General features: G+C 44.5%; 3 protein-coding genes across 3 annotated transcripts; all 3 read right to left on the reverse strand.

Annotated features, from left to right (window-relative positions):
• Positions 1-515: 515 nt before the first annotated feature.
• LOC139233537 (GATA zinc finger domain-containing protein 24-like) lies at positions 516-920 on the reverse strand. The gene has a single exon (XM_070863938.1). The coding sequence runs from the start codon at positions 918-920 to the stop codon at positions 516-518; it is 405 nt and encodes a 134-aa protein (XP_070720039.1).
• A 3,376-nt stretch (positions 921-4,296) lies between these two features.
• On the reverse strand, positions 4,297-4,794 carry LOC139233538 (DNA ligase 1-like). Its single transcript, XM_070863939.1, has one exon. It carries the CDS (start codon positions 4,792-4,794, stop codon positions 4,297-4,299), a length of 498 nt encoding a protein of 165 aa, XP_070720040.1.
• Positions 4,795-7,906: 3,112 nt separating this feature from the next.
• On the reverse strand, positions 7,907-8,323 carry LOC139233539 (phospholipid scramblase-like). The gene has a single exon (XM_070863940.1). The coding sequence runs from the start codon at positions 8,321-8,323 to the stop codon at positions 7,907-7,909; it is 417 nt and encodes a 138-aa protein (XP_070720041.1).
• Between the last annotated feature and the right edge of the window lie 8,508 nt (positions 8,324-16,831).

Consider the following 16,831-nt stretch of genomic DNA (forward strand, 5'->3'; position numbering starts at 1 on the left):
CATCTCTCTGTTGTTAAAACTCTCTATTGTCCATCTGTCTGTATCGTCCATCTCTCTATTGTCCATCTCTCTATCGTCCATCTCACTGTTGTCCATCTCTCTATTGTCCATCTCTCTATTGTTCATCTCTCTATTTTCCTCTCTCTATTGTCTATCTCCCTATTGTCCATCTCTCTATTATCCATCTCTCTGTTTTCCTCTCTCTATTGTCCATCTCTCAATTGTCCGTCTCTCAATTGTCCATCTATCTATTCTCGAACTCTCTATTGTCCATCTGTCTGTATTGTCCATCTCTCTATTGTCCATCTCTCTATTGTTCATCTCTCTATTTTCCTCTCTCTATTGTCTATCTCCCTATTGTCCATCTCTCTATTATCCATCTCTCTGTTTTCCTCTCTCTATTGTCCATCTCTCAATTGTCCGTCTCTCAATTGTCCATCTATCTATTCTCGAACTCTCTATTGTCCATCTGTCTGTATTGTCCATCTCTCTATTGTCCATCTCTATATCTTCCATCAGTCTTTGTCCATCTCTCTGTTGTCCGTCTCTCTGTTGTCCATCTCTCTATTGTCCATCTTTCTGTTGTCCGTCTCTCTGTTGTCCATCTCTCTATTGTCCATCTCTCGATTGTCCATCTCTCTATTGTCCGTCTCTCTATTGTCCATCACTCTATTGTCCATCTCTCTATCGTCCATCTCTCTATCGGCCATCTCACTGTTGTCCGTCTCTCTGTTGTCCATCTCTCTATTGTACATCTCTCTATTGTCCAGCTCTCTATTGTCCATCTCTCTTTTGTTCATCTCTCTATTGTCCAACTCTCTGTTGTTCATCTCTCTATTGTCCATCTCTCTGTTGTTCATCTCTCTATTGTCCGTCTCTCTGTTGTCCATCTCTCTATTGTCCGTCTCTCTATTGTCCATCTCTCAATTGTCTTTCTCTCTATTGTCCATCTCTCTATTGTCCATCTCTCTATTGTCCATCTCCGTATTGTCCGTCTCTCTATTGTCCATCTCTCTATTATCCATCTCTCTGTTTTCCTCTCTGTATTGTCCATCTCTCTATTGTCTTTCTCTCTATGGTGCATTTCTCTATTGTCCATCTCTCTATTGACCTCCTCTCTATTGTCCATCTCACTATTGTCCGTCTCTCTATTGTCCATCTCTCTATCATCCATCTCTCTGTTTTCCTCTCTCTATTGACCATTTCTCTATTGACCATCTCTCTATTGTCCATCTCTCTATTGTCCGTCTCACTGTTGATCATCTTTCTATTGTTCATCTCCCTATTGTCCATCTCTCTATTGCCCAACTCTCTATTGTCCATCTGTCTGTATCGTCCCTCTCTCTATTTTACCTCTCTCTATCGTCCATCTCTCTGTTGTCCGTCTCTCAATTGTCCATCTCTCTATTGTCCATCTCTCCATTGTCCATCTCTCTATCGTCCATCTCACTGTTGTCCATTTCTCCATCGTCAATCTCACTGCTTCCTCTCTCTGTTGTCCGTCTCTCTATTGTCCATCTCTCTATTTTCCATCTCACTGTTGATCATCTTTCTATTGTCCATCTCCCTATTGTCCATCTCTCTATTGCCCAACACTCTATTGTCCATCTGTCTGTATCGTCCATCTCTCTATTTTACATCTCTCTATCGTCCATCTCTCTGTTGTCCGTCTCTCTGTTGTCCGTCTCTCTATTGTCCATCTCTCTATTGTCCGTCTCACTGTTGATCATCTTTCTATTGTCCATCTCCCTATTGTCCATCTCTCTATTGCCTAACTCTCTATTCTCTGTCTCTCTATTGTCCATCTCACTATTATCCAGCTCTCTATTGTCCATCTATCTATTGTCCAACTCTCTATGGTCCATCTCACTGTTGTCAATCTCTCCATTGTCCATCTCTCTATCGTCCATATCACTGTTGTCCATCTCTCTATCGTCCATCTCACTGTTGTCCTCTCTCTGTTGTCCGTCTCTCTATTGTCCATCTCTCTATTGTCCGTCTCACTGTTGATCATCTTTCTATTTTTCATCTCCCTATTGTCCATCTCTCTATTGCCCAACTCTCTATTGTCCATCTGTCTGTATCGTCCATCTCTCTATTTTACATCTCTCTATCGTCCATCTCTCTGTTGTCCGTCTCTCTATTGTCCATCTCTCTATTGTCCATCTCTCCATTGTCCATCTCTCTATCGTCCATCTCACTGTTGTCCATCTCTCTATCGTCCATCTCACTGCTTCCTCTCTCTGTTGTCCGTCTCTCTATTGTCCATCTCTCTATTTTCCATCTCACTGTTGATCATCTTTCTATTGTCCATCTCCCTATTGTCCATCTCTCTATTGCCCAATACTCTATTGTCCATCTGTCTGTATCGTCCATCTCTCTATTTTACATCTCTCTATCGTCCATCTCTCTGTTGTCCGTCTCTCTGTTGTCCGTCTCTCTATTGTCCATCTCTCTATTGTCCGTCTCACTGTTGATCATCTTTCTATTGTCCATCTCCCTATTGTCCATCTCTCTGTTGCCCAACTCTCTATTCTCTGTCTCTCTATTGTCCATCTCACTGTTAGCCAGCTCTCTATTGTCCATCTATCTATTGTCCAACTCTCTATGGTCCATCTCACTGTTGTCAATCTCTCTATTGTCCACCTCTCTATTGTCCATCTCTCTATTGTCCATCTCTCTATTGTCCAACTCTCTATATTCCATCTCACTGTTGCTCATCTCTCTATTGTCCATCTCTCTATTGTCCATCTCTCCATTGTCCATCTCTCTATCGTCCATCTCACTGTTGTCCATCTCTCTATCGTCCATCTCACTGCTTCCTCTCTCTGTTGTCCGTCTCTCTTTTGTCCATCTCTCTATTTTCCATCTCACTGTTGATCATCTTTCTATTGTCCATCTCCCTATTGTCCATCTCTCTATTGCCCAACTCTCTATTGTCCATCTGTCTGTATCGTCCATCTCTCTATTTTACATTTCTCTATCGTCCATCTCTCTGTTGTCCGTCTCTCTGTTGTCCGTCTCTCTATTGTCCATCTCTCTATTGTCCGTCTCACTGTTGATCATCTTTCTATTGTCCATCTCTCTATTGCCCAACTCTCTATTCTCTGTCTCTCTATTGTCCATCTCACTGTTATCCAGCTCTCTATTGTCCATCTCTCTATTGTCCATCTCTCTATTGTCCATCTCACTGTTGTCCATGTCTCTATTGTCCATCTCTCTATTGTCCGTCTCTCTGTTGCCCATCTCTCTATTGACAATGTCTCTATTGTCCATCTCACTATTGTCCATCTCACCATTGTCCATCTATCTATTGTCCAACTCTCTATTGTCCATCTCACTGTTGTCAATCTCTCTATTGTCCACCTCTCTATTGTCCATCTCTCTATTGTCCGTCTCTCTATTGTCCATCTCACTGTTGTCCATCTCACTCTTGTCCATCTCTCTATTGTCCATCTTTCTATTGTCCATCTCTCAATTGTCCATCTCTCTGTTGTCCATTTCATTGTTGTCCATCTCTCTTTTGTCCATCTCCCTGTTGTCCATCGCTCTATTGCCCATCTCTTGTTGTCCATCTCTCTATAGTCCATGTCTCTATTGTCCATCTCTCTATTGTCCATCTCTCTGTTGTCCATCTCTCTATAGTCCATGTCTCTATTGTCCATCTCTCTATTGTCCATCTCTCTTTTGTCCATCTCTCTGTTTTCCATCTCTCTACTGTCCATCTCTCAATTGTCCATTTCTCTATTGCCCATCTCTCGATTTTCCATGTCTCTATTGTCTGTCTCGCTATTGTCCATCTCTATACTTTCTGTCTTACAATTGTCCATCTCTCTGTTGTTAAAACTCTCTATTGTCCATCTGTCTGTATCGTCCATCTCTCTATTGTCCATCTCTCTATCGTCCATCTCACTGTTGTCCATCTCTCTATTGTCCATCTCTCTATTGTTCATCTCTCTATTTTCCTCTCTCTATTGTCTATCTCCCTATTGTCCATCTCTCTATTATCCATCTCTCTGTTTTCCTCTCTCTATTGTCCATCTCTCAATTGTCCGTCTCTCAATTGTCCATCTATCTATTCTCGAACTCTCTATTGTCCATCTGTCTGTATTGTCCATCTCTCTATTGTCCATCTCTATATCGTCCATCAGTCTTTGTCCATCTCTCTGTTGTCCATCTCTCTGTTGTTAAAACTCTCTATTGTCCATCTGTCTGTATCGTCCATCTCTCTATTGTCCATCTCTCTATCGTCCATCTCACTGTTGTCCATCTCTCTATTGTCCATCTCTCTATTGTTCATCTCTCTATTTTCCTCTCTCTATTGTCTATCTCCCTATTGTCCATCTCTCTGTTGTCCGTCTCTCTGTTGTCCATCTCTCTATTGTCCATCTTTCTGTTGTCCGTCTCTCTGTTGTCCATCTCTCTATTGTCCATCTCTCGATTGTCCATCTCTCTATTGTCCGTCTCTCTATTGTCCATCACTCTATTGTCCATCTCTCTATCGTCCATCTCTCTATCGGCCATCTCACTGTTGTCCGTCTCTCTGTTGTCCATCTCTCTATTGTACATCTCTCTTTTGTTCATCTCTCTATTGTCCAACTCTCTGTTGTTCATCTCTCTATTGTCCATCTCTCTGTTGTTCATCTCTCTATTGTCCGTCTCTCTGTTGTCCATCTCTCTATTGTCCGTCTCTCTATTGTCCATCTCTCGATTGTCTTTCTCTCTATTGTCCATCTCTCTATTGTCCATCTCTCTATTGTCCATCTCCGTATTGTCCGTCTCTCTATTGTCCATCTCTCTATTATCCATCTCTCTGTTTTCCTCTCTGTATTGTCCATCTCTCTATTGTCTTTCTCTCTATGGTGCATTTCTCTATTGTCCATCTCTCTATTGACCTCCTCTCTATTGTCCATCTCACTATTGTCCGTCTCTCTATTGTCCATCTCTCTATCATCCATCTCTCTGTTTTCCTCTCTCTATTGACCATTTCTCTATTGACCATCTCTCTATTGTCCATCTCTCTATTGTCCGTCTCACTATTGATCATCTTTCTATTGTTCATCTCCCTATTGTCCATCTCTCTGTTGCCCAACTCTCTATTGTCCATCTGTCTGTATCGTCCATCTCTCTATCGTCCATCTCTCTGTTGTCCGTCTCTCAATTGTCCATCTCTCTATTGTCCATCTCTCCATTGTCCATCTCTCTATCGTCCATCTCACTGTTGTCCATTTCTCCATCGTCAATCTCACTGCTTCCTCTCTCTGTTGTCCGTCTCTCTATTGTCCATCTCTCTATTTTCCATCTCACTGTTGATCATCTTTCTATTGTCCATCTCCCTATTGTCCATCTCTCTATTGCCCAACACTCTATTGTCCATCTGTCTGTATCGTCCATCTCTCTATTTTACATCTCTCTATCGTCCATCTCTCTGTTGTCCGTCTCTCTGTTGTCCGTCTCTCTATTGTCCATCTCTCTATTGTCCGTCTCACTGTTGATCATCTTTCTATTGTCCATCTCCCTATTGTCCATCTCTCTAATGCCTAACTCTCTATTCTCTGTCTCTCTATTGTCCATCTCACTATTATCCAGCTCTCTATTGTCCATCTATCTATTGTCCAACTCTCTATGGTCCATCTCACTGTTGTCAATCTCTCCATTGTCCATCTCTCTATCGTCCATATCACTGTTGTCCATCTCTCTATCGTCCATCTCACTGTTGTCCTCTCTCTGTTGTCCGTCTCTCTATTGTCCATCTCTCTATTGTCCGTCTCACTGTTGATCATCTTTCTATTTTTCATCTCCCTATTGTCCATCTCTCTATTGCCCAACTCTCTATTGTCCATCTGTCTGTATCGTCCATCTCTCTATTTTACATCTCTCTATCATCCATCTCTCTGTTGTCCGTCTCTCTATTGTCCATCTCTCTATTGTCCATCTCTCCATTGTCCATCTCTCTATCGTCCATCTCACTGTTGTCCATCTCTCTATCGTCCATCTCACTGCTTCCTCTCTCTGTTGTCCGTCTCTCTATTGTCCATCTCTCTATTTTCCATCTCACTGTTGATCATCTTTCTATTGTCCATCTCCCTATTGTCCATCTCTCTATTGCCCAACACTCTATTGTCCATCTGTCTGTATCGTCCATCTCTCTATTTTACATCTCTCTATCGTCCATCTCTCTGTTGTCCGTCTCTCTGTTGTCCGTCTCTCTATTGTCCATCTCTCTATTGTCCGTCTCACTGTTGATCATCTTTCTATTGTCCATCTCCCTATTGTCCATCTCTCTATTGCCCAACTCTCTATTGTCCATCTGTCTGTATCGTCCATCTCTCTATTTTACATCTCTCTATCGTCCATCTCTCTGTTGTCCGTCTCTCTATTGTCCATCTCTCTATTGTCCATCTCTCCATTGTCCATCTCTCTATCGTCCATCTCACTGTTGTCCATCTCTCTATCGTCCATCTCACTGCTTCCTCTCTCTGTTGTCCGTCTCTCTATTGTCCATCTCTCTATTTTCCATCTCACTGTTGATCATCTTTCTATTGTCCATCTCCCTATTGTCCATCTCTCTATTGCCCAACACTCTATTGTCCATCTGTCTGTATCGTCCATCTCTCTATTTTACATCTCTCTATCGTCCATCTCTCTGTTGTCCGTCTCTCTGTTGTCCGTCTCTCTATTGTCCATCTCTCTATTGTCCGTCTCACTGTTGATCATCTTTCTATTGTCCATCTCCCTATTTGTCCATCTCTCTATTGCCCAACGCTCTATTCTCTGTCTCTCTATTGTCCATCTCACTGTTATCCAGCTCTCTATTGTCCATCTATCTATTGTCCAACTCTCTATGGTCCATCTCACTGTTGTCAATCTCTCCATTGTCCATCTCTCTGTCGTCCATCTCACTGTTGTCCATCTCTCCATCGTCCATCTCACTGTTGTCCTCTCTCTGTTGTCCGTCTCTCTATTGTCCATCTCTCTATTGTCCATCTCACTGTTGTCCATGTCTCTATTGTCCATCTCTCTATTGTCCGTCTCTCTGATGCCCATCTCTCTATTGACAATGTCTCTATTGTCCATCTCACTATTGTCCATCTCACCATTGTCCATCTATCTATTGTCCAACTCTCTATTGTCCATCTCACTGTTGTCAATCTCTCTATTGTCCACCTCTCTATTGTCCATCTCTCTATTGTCTGTCTCTCTATTGTCCATCTCACTGTTGTCCATCTCACTCTTGTCCATCTCTCTATTGTCCATCTTTCTATTGTCCATCTCTCAATTGTCCATCTCTCTTTTGTCCATTTCATTGTTGTCCATCTCTCTTTTGTCCATCTCCCTGTTGTCCATCGCTCTATTGCCCATCTCTCTGTTGTCCATCTCTCTATAGTCCATGTCTCTATTGTCCATCTCTCTGTTGTCCATCTCTCTATAGTCCATGTCTCTATTGTCCATCTCTCTACTGTCCATCTCTCAATTGTCCATCTCTCTATTGCCCATCTCTCGATTTTCCATGTCTCTATTGTCTGTCTGCTATTGTCCATCTCTATACTTTCTGTCTTACAATTGTCCATCTCTCTATTGTTAAAACTCTCTGTTGTCCATCTGTCTGTATCGTCCATCTCTCTATTGTCCATCTCTCTATCGTCCATCTCACTGTTGTCCATCTCTCTATTGTCCATCTCTCTATTGTTCATCTCTCTATTTTCCTCTCTCTATTGTCTATCTCCCTATTGTCCATCTCTCTATTATCCATCTCTCTGTTTTCCTCTCTCTATTGACCATCTCTCTATTGTTTAACTCTCTATTGTCCATCTCTCTATTGTCTGTCTCTCAATTGTCCATCTATCTATTCTCGAACTCTCTATTGTCCATCTGTCTGTATTGTCCATCTCCCTATTGTCCATCTCTATATCGTCCATCTGTCTTTGTCCATCTCTCTGTTGTCCGTCTCTCTGTTGTCCATCTCTCTGTTGTCCATCTCTCTATTGTCCATCTCTCTATTGTCCATCTCTCTATTGTCCATCTCTCTATTGTCCATCTCTCTATTGTCCATCTCTCGGTTGTCCATCTCTCTGTTGTCCATCTCTCTATTGTCGATCTCACTGTTGTCCATCTCTCTATTGTCCATCTCTGTGTTGTCCATCTCTCTAGTGTCCATCTCTCTATTGTCCATCTCTCTATTATCCATCTCTATGTTGTCCATCTCTCTATTGTCGATCTCTCTGTTGTCCATCTCTCTATTGTCCATCTTTCTATAGTCCATCTCTCTCTTGTCCATCTCTCTATTGTCCATCTCTCTGTTGTCCATCTCTCTGTTGTCCATCTATCTTTAGTCCATCTCTCTATTGTCCATCTCTCTATTTTCCATCTCTCTGTTGTCCATCTCTCTGTTGTCCATCACTCTATTGTCCATCTTAGTATTGTCCATCTCGATATTGTCAATCTCTTTGTTGTCCGTCTCTCTGTTGTCCATCTCTCTGTTGTCCATCTCACAGTTTTCCATCTCTCTATTGTCCATCTCTCTATTCTCATCTTTCTGTTGCCAACTCTCTATTGTCCATCTCTCTATTGTCCATCTCTTTGCTGTCCATCTTTCTGTTGTACATCTCTCTATTCTCCATCTCTCTATTTTCCATCTCTCTATTGTCCTTTCTTTGTTGTCCATCTCTCTATTGTCCATCTCTCTATTGTCCATCTCTCTGTTGTCTATCTCACTGTTGGGTACCTCTCTCCTGTCCAAATCTCAGTCGTCCTCCTCGCTGTTGTCCATTTGTAGCTCTCTTCATACCAGGCCCTTGCTGCTAATGCTGCTGATTATCTGCCTCATCGGCCATGATGCCACGGGAAAGCCATGCAGGAGGAGCTAATTTTAATTCACTGCCTCAATCTCAACAAACGTGTATCATTTGAATATTAACAGGTCAGATCCGCCTTTCCAGAGCAGATACACGGATATACAAAACCCATCACGCTTAAAACAGAAATGGGCGTGCATGCGGCGGGTTGGCTCAGATTTTGTAATTGGTATGATTTAGCCCACCCCTCGGCCCCTCTCCTGCCCGTCATGGGGTGGGAAGTGGACACCAGGGGCAATGGACAAACCATGCAGCGCAGTATTTTGAATGGGTTACGCATCCATTTAAAGGGCCGTGCAGTCCTCCAATAAATTACAGAGAACATTGGGGGTGAGGGGCTTAATAGCGACCCCTTTGTTTCTGTTCTTGGATTTCAGGAATCAAAGAGGATCAGTTCCACTGGGATATTACTCGGTTCCATTTACCACAAGAATATTGTCATGTGGGTGCGCGAGAGAGAGGCCGGTTAATGAAGCCTTTCATTCGCCCTCGAGCCAGAGCCTCGATTTCCCTCTCCCTCATTAGATACAGCGGCCCTCTCTGTCCACTGAGCCAGAACACAGTCAATCAGACATGTCTCTCACTGCTGCCAGCTAGTCTCGCTCCAGCACTAAAATGAAATGTGCTAAAAGGGAAATTGTCAAAAGCACTCTCACTAATCAGCACTGGGCATTCTCAGGAAAGGGGCAATTGACACGAAGTACTGGAGAAGAACCAGCAGATCGGAAACAAGCTAATGTGGTGCCTAAATGTATCGATGGGGCCCAGCGTCGGCGGCAGTCGGGAGCAGCGTCGAGGAGGTGCATGGAGAGGCCTATAAAAGGCACAGCAGGGAGTCTGGGGCCCAGCGTCAGCAGCAGTCGGGAGCAGCGTCGAGGAGGTGCGTGGAGAGGCGAGGCTTGTGCAGCTACAGGGAGAAGGCAAAAAAGAAGTAGAAAGAAACAGAAAGGTGACGTCACAGCCAAGGGGGTAAGTGATTGGCTGCTGATTGGTGAGTAGTTTTTCTTTTTTCTCTTCTATAACAGTGAGTAAACTTTAGCATTGTTGTTGCCTATCTAAGGGTTAAGTCATGGCAGGAGAGCTCGATCACGTGTTATGCTCCTCCTGTACCATGTGGGAACTCAGGGACGATTCCAGTGTTCCTGATGACTACGTGTGCGGAAAGTGTATCCGCCTCCAGCTCCTGAAGGAACGCGTTGCGGAGTTGGAGCTGAGGGTGGATTCACTCTGGATGCTGAGAATGACGTGAGTAGCACGTGTAGCGAGTTGGTCGTACCGCAGGTAAAGGGTCCACAGCCAGCTAGGGAATGGAAGACCAGCAGGAAGAGCAGTGCAAGGAAGATAGTGCAGGAGTCCCCTGTGGTCATCCCCCTGCAAAACAGATACACTGCTTTGAGTACTGTTGAGGGGGATGACTCATCAGGGGAGGGCAGCAGTGGCCAAGTTCATGGCACCGTGGCTGGCTCTGTTGCACAGGAGGGCAGGAAAAAGAGTGGGAGAGCGATAGTGATAGGGGATTCAATTGTAAGGGGAATAGGTAGGCTTTTCTGCGGCCGCAACCGAGACTCCAGGATGGTATGTTGCCTCCCTGGTGCAAGGGTCAAAGATGTCTCGGAGCGGGTGCAGGACATTCTAAAAAGGGAGGGAGAACAGCCAGTTGTTGTGGTGCACATTGGTACCAACGACATAGGTAAAAAAAGGGATGAGGTCCTACGAAACGAATTTAAGGAGCTAGAAGCTAAATTTAAAAATAGGACCTCAAAAGTAGTAATCTCGGGATTGCTACCAGTGCCACGTGCTAGTCAGAGTAGGAATCGCAGGATAGCGCAGATGAATACGTGGCTTGAGCAGTGGTGCAGCAGGGAGGAATTCAAATTCCTGGGGCATTGGAACCGGTTCTGGGGGAGGTGGGACCAGTACAAACCGGACGGTCTTCACCTTGGCAGGACCGGAACCAATGTTCTAGGGGGAGTGTTTGCTAGTGCTGTTGGGGAGGAGTTAAACTAATATGGCAGGGGGATGGGAACCAATGCAGGGAGACAGAGGGAAACAAAAAGGAGACAAAAGCAAAAGACAGAAAGGAGATGAGGAAAAGTGGAGGGCAGAGAAACCCAAGGCAAAGAACAAAAAGGGCCACTGTACAGCAAAATTCTAAAAGGACAAAGGGTGTTAAAAAAACAAGCCTGAAGGCTTTGTATCTTAATGCAAGGAGTATCCGTAATAAAGTGAATTAACTATGCAAATAGATGTTAACAAATATGATGTGATTGGGATTACAGAGACGTGGCTCCAGGATGATCAGGGCTGGGCACTCAACATCCAGGGCTATTCAGCATTCAGGAAGGATAGAATAAAAGGAAAAGGAGGTGGGGTAGCATTGCTGGTTAAAGAGGAGATTAATGCAATAGTTAGGAAGGACATTAGCTTGGATGATGTGGAATCTATATGGGTAGAGCTGCAGAACACCAAAGGGCAAAAAAAGTTAGTGGGAGTTGTGTACAGACCTCCAAACAGTAGTAGTGATGTTGGGGAGGGCATCAAACAGGAAATTAGGGGTGCATGCAATAAGGGTGCAGCAGTTATAATGGGTGACTTTAATATGCACATAGATTGGGCTAACCAAACTGGAAGCAATACGGATTTCCTGGAGTGCATAAGGGATGGTTTTCTAGACCAATATGTCGAGGAATCAACTAGGGGGGAGGCCATCTTAGACTGGGTGTTGCGTAATGAGAGAGGATTAATTAGCAATCTCGTTCTGCGAGGCCCCTTGGGGAAGAGTGACCATAATATGGTGGAATTCTGCATTAGGATGGAGAATGAAACAGTTAATTCAGAGACCATGGTCCACAACTTAAAGAACGGTAACTTTGAAGGTATGAGGCGTGAATTGGCTAGGATAGTTTGGCGAATGATACTTAAGGGGTTGACTGTGGATGGACAATGGCAGACATTTAGAAACCGCATGGATGAACTACAACAATTGTACATTCCTGTCTGGCGTAAAAATAAAAAAAGGAAGGTGGCTCAACCATGGCTATCAAGGGAAATCAGGGATAGTGTTAAAGCCAAGGAAGTGGCATACAAATTGGCCAGAAATAGCAGCGAACCACGGGGACTGGGAGAAATTTAGAACTCAGCAGAGGAGGACAAAGGGTTTGATTAGGGCAGGGAAAATGGAGTACGAGAAGAAGCTTGCAGGGAACATTAAAACGGATTGCAAAAGTTTCTATAGATATGTAAAGAGAAAAGGTTAGTAAAGACAAATGTAGGTCCCCTGCAGTCAGAATCAGGGGAAGTCATAGCGGGGAACAAAGAAATGGCAGACCAATTGAACAAGTACTTTGGTTCGGTATTCATTGAGGAGGACACAAACAACCTTCCGGATATAAAAGGGGTCAGAGGGTCAAGTAAGGAGGAGGAACTGAGGGAAATCCTTATTAGTCGGGAAATTGTGTTGGGAAATTGATGGGATTGAAGGCCGATAAATCCCCAGGGCCTGATGGACTGCATTCCAGAGTACTTAAGGAGGTGGCCTTGGAAATAGCGGATGCATTGACAGTCATTTACCAACATTCCATTGACTCTGGATCAGTTCCTATGGAGTGGAGGGTAGCCAATGTAACCCCACTTTTTAAAAAAGGAGGGAGAGAGAAAACAGGGAATTATAGACCGGTCAGCCTGACATCGGTAGTGGGTAAAATGATGGAATCAATTATTAAGGATGTCATAGCAGCGCTTTTGGAAAGAGGTGACATGATAGGTCCAAGTCAGCATGGATTTGTGAAAGGGAAATCATGCTTGACAAATCTTCTGGAATTTTTTGAGGATGTTTCCAGTAGAGTGGACAAGGGAGAACCAGTTGATGTGGTATATTTGGACTTTCAGAAGGCTTTCGACAAGGTCCCACACAAGAGATTAATGTGCAAAGTTAAAGCACATGGGATTGGGGGTAGTGTGCTGACATGGATTGAGAACTGGTTGTCAGACAGGAAGCAAAGAGTAGGAGTAAATGGGTACTTTTCAGAATGGCAGGCAGTGACTAGTGGAGTACCGCAAGGTTCTGTGCTGGGGCCCCAGCTGTTTACACTGCACATTAATGATTTAGATGAGGGGATTAAATGTAGTGTCTCCAAATTTGCCGATGACACTAAGTTGGATGGCAGTGTGAGCTGCGAGGAGGATGCTATGAGGCTGCAGAGCGACTTGGATAGGTTAGGTGAGTGGGCAAATGCATGGCAGATGAAGTATAATGTGGATAAATGTGAGGTTATCCACTTTGGTGGTAAAAACAGAGAGACAGACTATTATCTGAATGGTGACAGATTCGGAAAAGGGGAGGTGCAACGAGACCTGGGTGTCATGGTACATCAGTCATTGAAGGTTGGCATGCAGGTACAGCAGGCGGTTAAGAAAGCAAATGGCATGTTGGCCTTCATAGCGAGGGGATTTGAGTACAGGGGCAGGGAGGTGTTGCTACAGTTGTACAGGGCCTTGGTGGGGCCACACCTGGAGTATTGTGTACAGTTTTGGTCTCCTAACCTGAGGAAGGACATTCTTGCTGTTGAGGGAGTGCAGCAAAGGTTCACCAGACTGATTCTCGGGATGGCGGGACTGACCTATCAAGAAAGACTGGATCAACTGCGCTTGTATTCACTGGAGTTCAGAAGAATGAGAGGGGACCTCATAGAAACCTTTAAAATTCTGATGGGTTTAGACAGGTTAGATGCAGGAAGAATGTTCCCAATGTTGGGGAAGTCCAGAACCAGGGGACACAGTCTAAGGATAAGGGGTAAGCCATTTAGGACCGAGATGAGGAGAAACTTCTTCACCCAGAGAGTGGTGAACCTGTGGAATTCTCTCCCACAGAAAGTTGTTGAGGTCAATTCACTAAATATATTCAAAAAGGAGTTAGATGAAGTCCTTACTACTCGGGGGATCAAGGGGTATGGCGAGAAAGCAGGAATGGGGTACTGAAGTTGCATGTTCAGCCATGAACTCATTGAATGGCTAGAAGGGCCGAATGGCCTACTCCTGCACCTATTTTCTATGTTTCTATGTTTCTAAAAACAGGGGATAAAAAGGCCTGGCTGTATAGGACCCAAGTCCCACATCAACACCAGTGACTGTTAATTGTCTCTTAATTGCCCTCTGATATGGATAGTTAAACTGCTCTTTTTTGAACAGGGGTATAACATTTGTTATCCTCCAGTCCTCTGGAAGCACCCCTATATGTAGGAGGAGTAGAAGATTGTGGCGAAACCTCCTCTATCTCTACCCTTACTTCCCTCAGCGACCTAGAATGCATCACATCCGGGCCGAGTGAATTTTCTACTTTGAGCATTGCCAACCTTTTAAGCACATCCTCTTCATTTCTCCATTTCCCCTACTACTTCCTCCTTTATTGTGATATTCACAGCATCCTCTTCATTAGTGAAGTGCAAAGTACTCAGCAATCCCCTGTGTCTCCACAATATCTACCTTTTGGTCCCACCCTTCCTTTGACGACCCTTATAAGTTTATAAAGGACTTTTGGGTTCCCTTTTATGTTATGCACCAATCTGTCCTCATAAGTTCTCTTGTTACCCTTCTGGTTTCCTTTTTGAGTTCTCCTTTGTACTTTCATAGAGTAGTGGAGTGCAGAAAGCGACCATTCACCTCACGGTCTGTGCACAAACACACCCAGGTCTCTCTGTTCCTCCAGCCCCTTTAAAATTGCACCATTTAGGATGTATGATCTCTCCCCATTCTTCCTACCAAAATAAATCAACTCACACTTCTCTGTGTTTAATGTTATCTGCCAAGTGCCTGCCCATTCCACCATCCTGCCTGGGTCTTGAAGTCTATTGCTATCCTTCTCACCATTTACTGCACTTCCCAAGGTTTGAAATTGTGCCCTGTACCCCCAAGTCCAAGTCATTATACCAGGAAAAGAAGTGGTCATGATAAAATAATCCCATGCAGCTCACCAAGCTTATGCAGTTATGTACATGCATGCCAAACACATCCTGGTACGCTCGTAGGAGTCAATAGCACAGAATGTACCTTGGGTGGGAGAGTTCAATACTAGGCATCTGCGAGGCGCTGTGGGCCATCAGCAGCAGAATTATATTCCACCACAATCTATAACTTCATGGCCCGGCATATCCCTCACTCTTCCATTAACATCAAGCCCGGGACCAACCCTGGTTCAATGAGGAGTGTAGAACAGCATGCCAGGAGCAGCACCAGGTGTTTCAACGTGGGAAAGCTGCAACACAGGACTACGTGCATGCTAAACAGCGGAAGCAGCATGCTGTAGACAGAGACAGAGCTAAGTGATCTCACAATCAATGGATCAGATCAAAGCTCTGCAGTCCTGCCACATCCAGTCGGGAATGGTGGTGGACAATTAAACAACTAATGGGAGGAGGAGGCTCCATGAATATCCCCATCCTCAATGATGCGGAAGCCCAGCATGCGAGTGCAAAAGACAAGGCTGAAGTGTTTGAAACCATGGTCAGCTAGAAGTGCCGAGTGGATGATCCATATCGGCCTCCTCCTGAGGTCCTCACCATCACAGAAGTCAGTCTTCAGCCAATTCGATTCACTCCATGTGATATCAAGAAGTGGCTGAGCGCACTGGATACAGCAAAGGCTATGGGCCCCAACAACATAATGGCTGTCGTGCTGAAGGCTTGTGCTCCAGAACTAGTCGTGCCTCTAGCCAAGCTGTTCCAGTACAACTACAACACTGGCATCTACCCAACAATGTGGAAAATTGCCCAGGTATGTCCTGTCCACAAAAAGCAGGACAAATCCAATCCGGCCAATTACTGCCCCATCGGTCTACTCTCAATCATCAGCAAAATGATGGAAGGTGTCTTCGACAGTGCTATCAAGCGTCACATACTCACCAATAACCTGCTCACCGATGCTCAATTTGGGTTCCGCCAAGAGCACTCGGCTCCAGACCTCATTACAAACATAGACCAAAGAGCTGAATTCCAGAGGTGAGGTGAGAGTGACTGCCCTTGACATCAAGGCATCATTTGACCGAGTGTGGCATCAAGGAGCCCCAGTAAAACTGAAGTCAATGGGAATCAAAGGGAAAACTCTCCACTGGCCGGAGTCATACCCAGCACAAAGGAAGATGGTTCTGGTTGTTGGAGGTCAATCATCTCAGCCCCAGGACATCGCTGCAGGAGTTCCTCAGGGCATTGTCCTAGGCCCAACCATCTTCAGCTGCTTCATCAAATGACCTTCCCTCCATCATAAGGTCAGAAGTGGGGATGTTCGCTGATGATTGCAGTGTTCAGTTCCATTCGCAACTCCTCAGAAATGAAGCAGTCCATGCAGCAAGACCTGGACAACATTCAGGCTCATACCAGGACCAAGGGTTACATTACAAGGAGAGATTACACAAATTAGGATTGCATTCCGTAGAATTTAGAAGGTTAAGCGGTAATCTGATTGAAGTTTTTAAGATATTAAAGGGAACAGATAGGGTAGATAGAAAGAAACTATTTCTGCTGATTGGAGAGTCTAGGGCTAGGGGGCATAGTCTGAAAATTAGAGCCAGGCTTTTCAGGAGTGAAATTAGAAAACACCTCGACACACAAAGGATGATAGACATTTGGAACTCACTTCCACAAACAGCAATTGGTGCCAGATCAATTATTAATTTTAAATCAGAGATTTGATAGCTTTCTGTTATCCAAAGGTATTAAGGGATATGGGCCAAAGGTGGGAATATGGTGTTAGGTCGCATATCAGCCATGATCTCATTGAATGGCAGAACAGGCTCGAGGGGCTGAATGGCCTTCTCATGTTCCTATGTTCCCTGCACTGATCCCTGTGGAACACCTTGTCCCACCTTTTGTCAGTCTGAGTGACTAGCCTTGACCCCTACTCTCTGTTTTCTGTTCTGTAACCAGCTTGCGATCCACAGCAGCAGCGCACCAGCTATGGGGAGCCCGATATCCAGGACCGCACGG

Source organism: Pristiophorus japonicus, chromosome 21 (genome assembly GCF_044704955.1).
Source record: "Pristiophorus japonicus isolate sPriJap1 chromosome 21, sPriJap1.hap1, whole genome shotgun sequence".
Classification (NCBI taxonomy): domain Eukaryota; kingdom Metazoa; phylum Chordata; class Chondrichthyes; family Pristiophoridae; genus Pristiophorus; species Pristiophorus japonicus.

Coding starts and splice junctions, on each gene's coding strand:
- LOC139233537 (XM_070863938.1), bottom strand. CDS start 920: ATGGACAATAGAGAGACGGACAATAGAGAGATGGACAACAGAGAGACG.
- LOC139233538 (XM_070863939.1), bottom strand. CDS start 4,794: ATGGACAATAGAGAGACGGACAATACGGAGATGGACAATAGAGAGATG.
- LOC139233539 (XM_070863940.1), bottom strand. CDS start 8,323: ATGGACAACAGAGAGATGGACAACAGAGAGATGGACAATAGAGAGATG.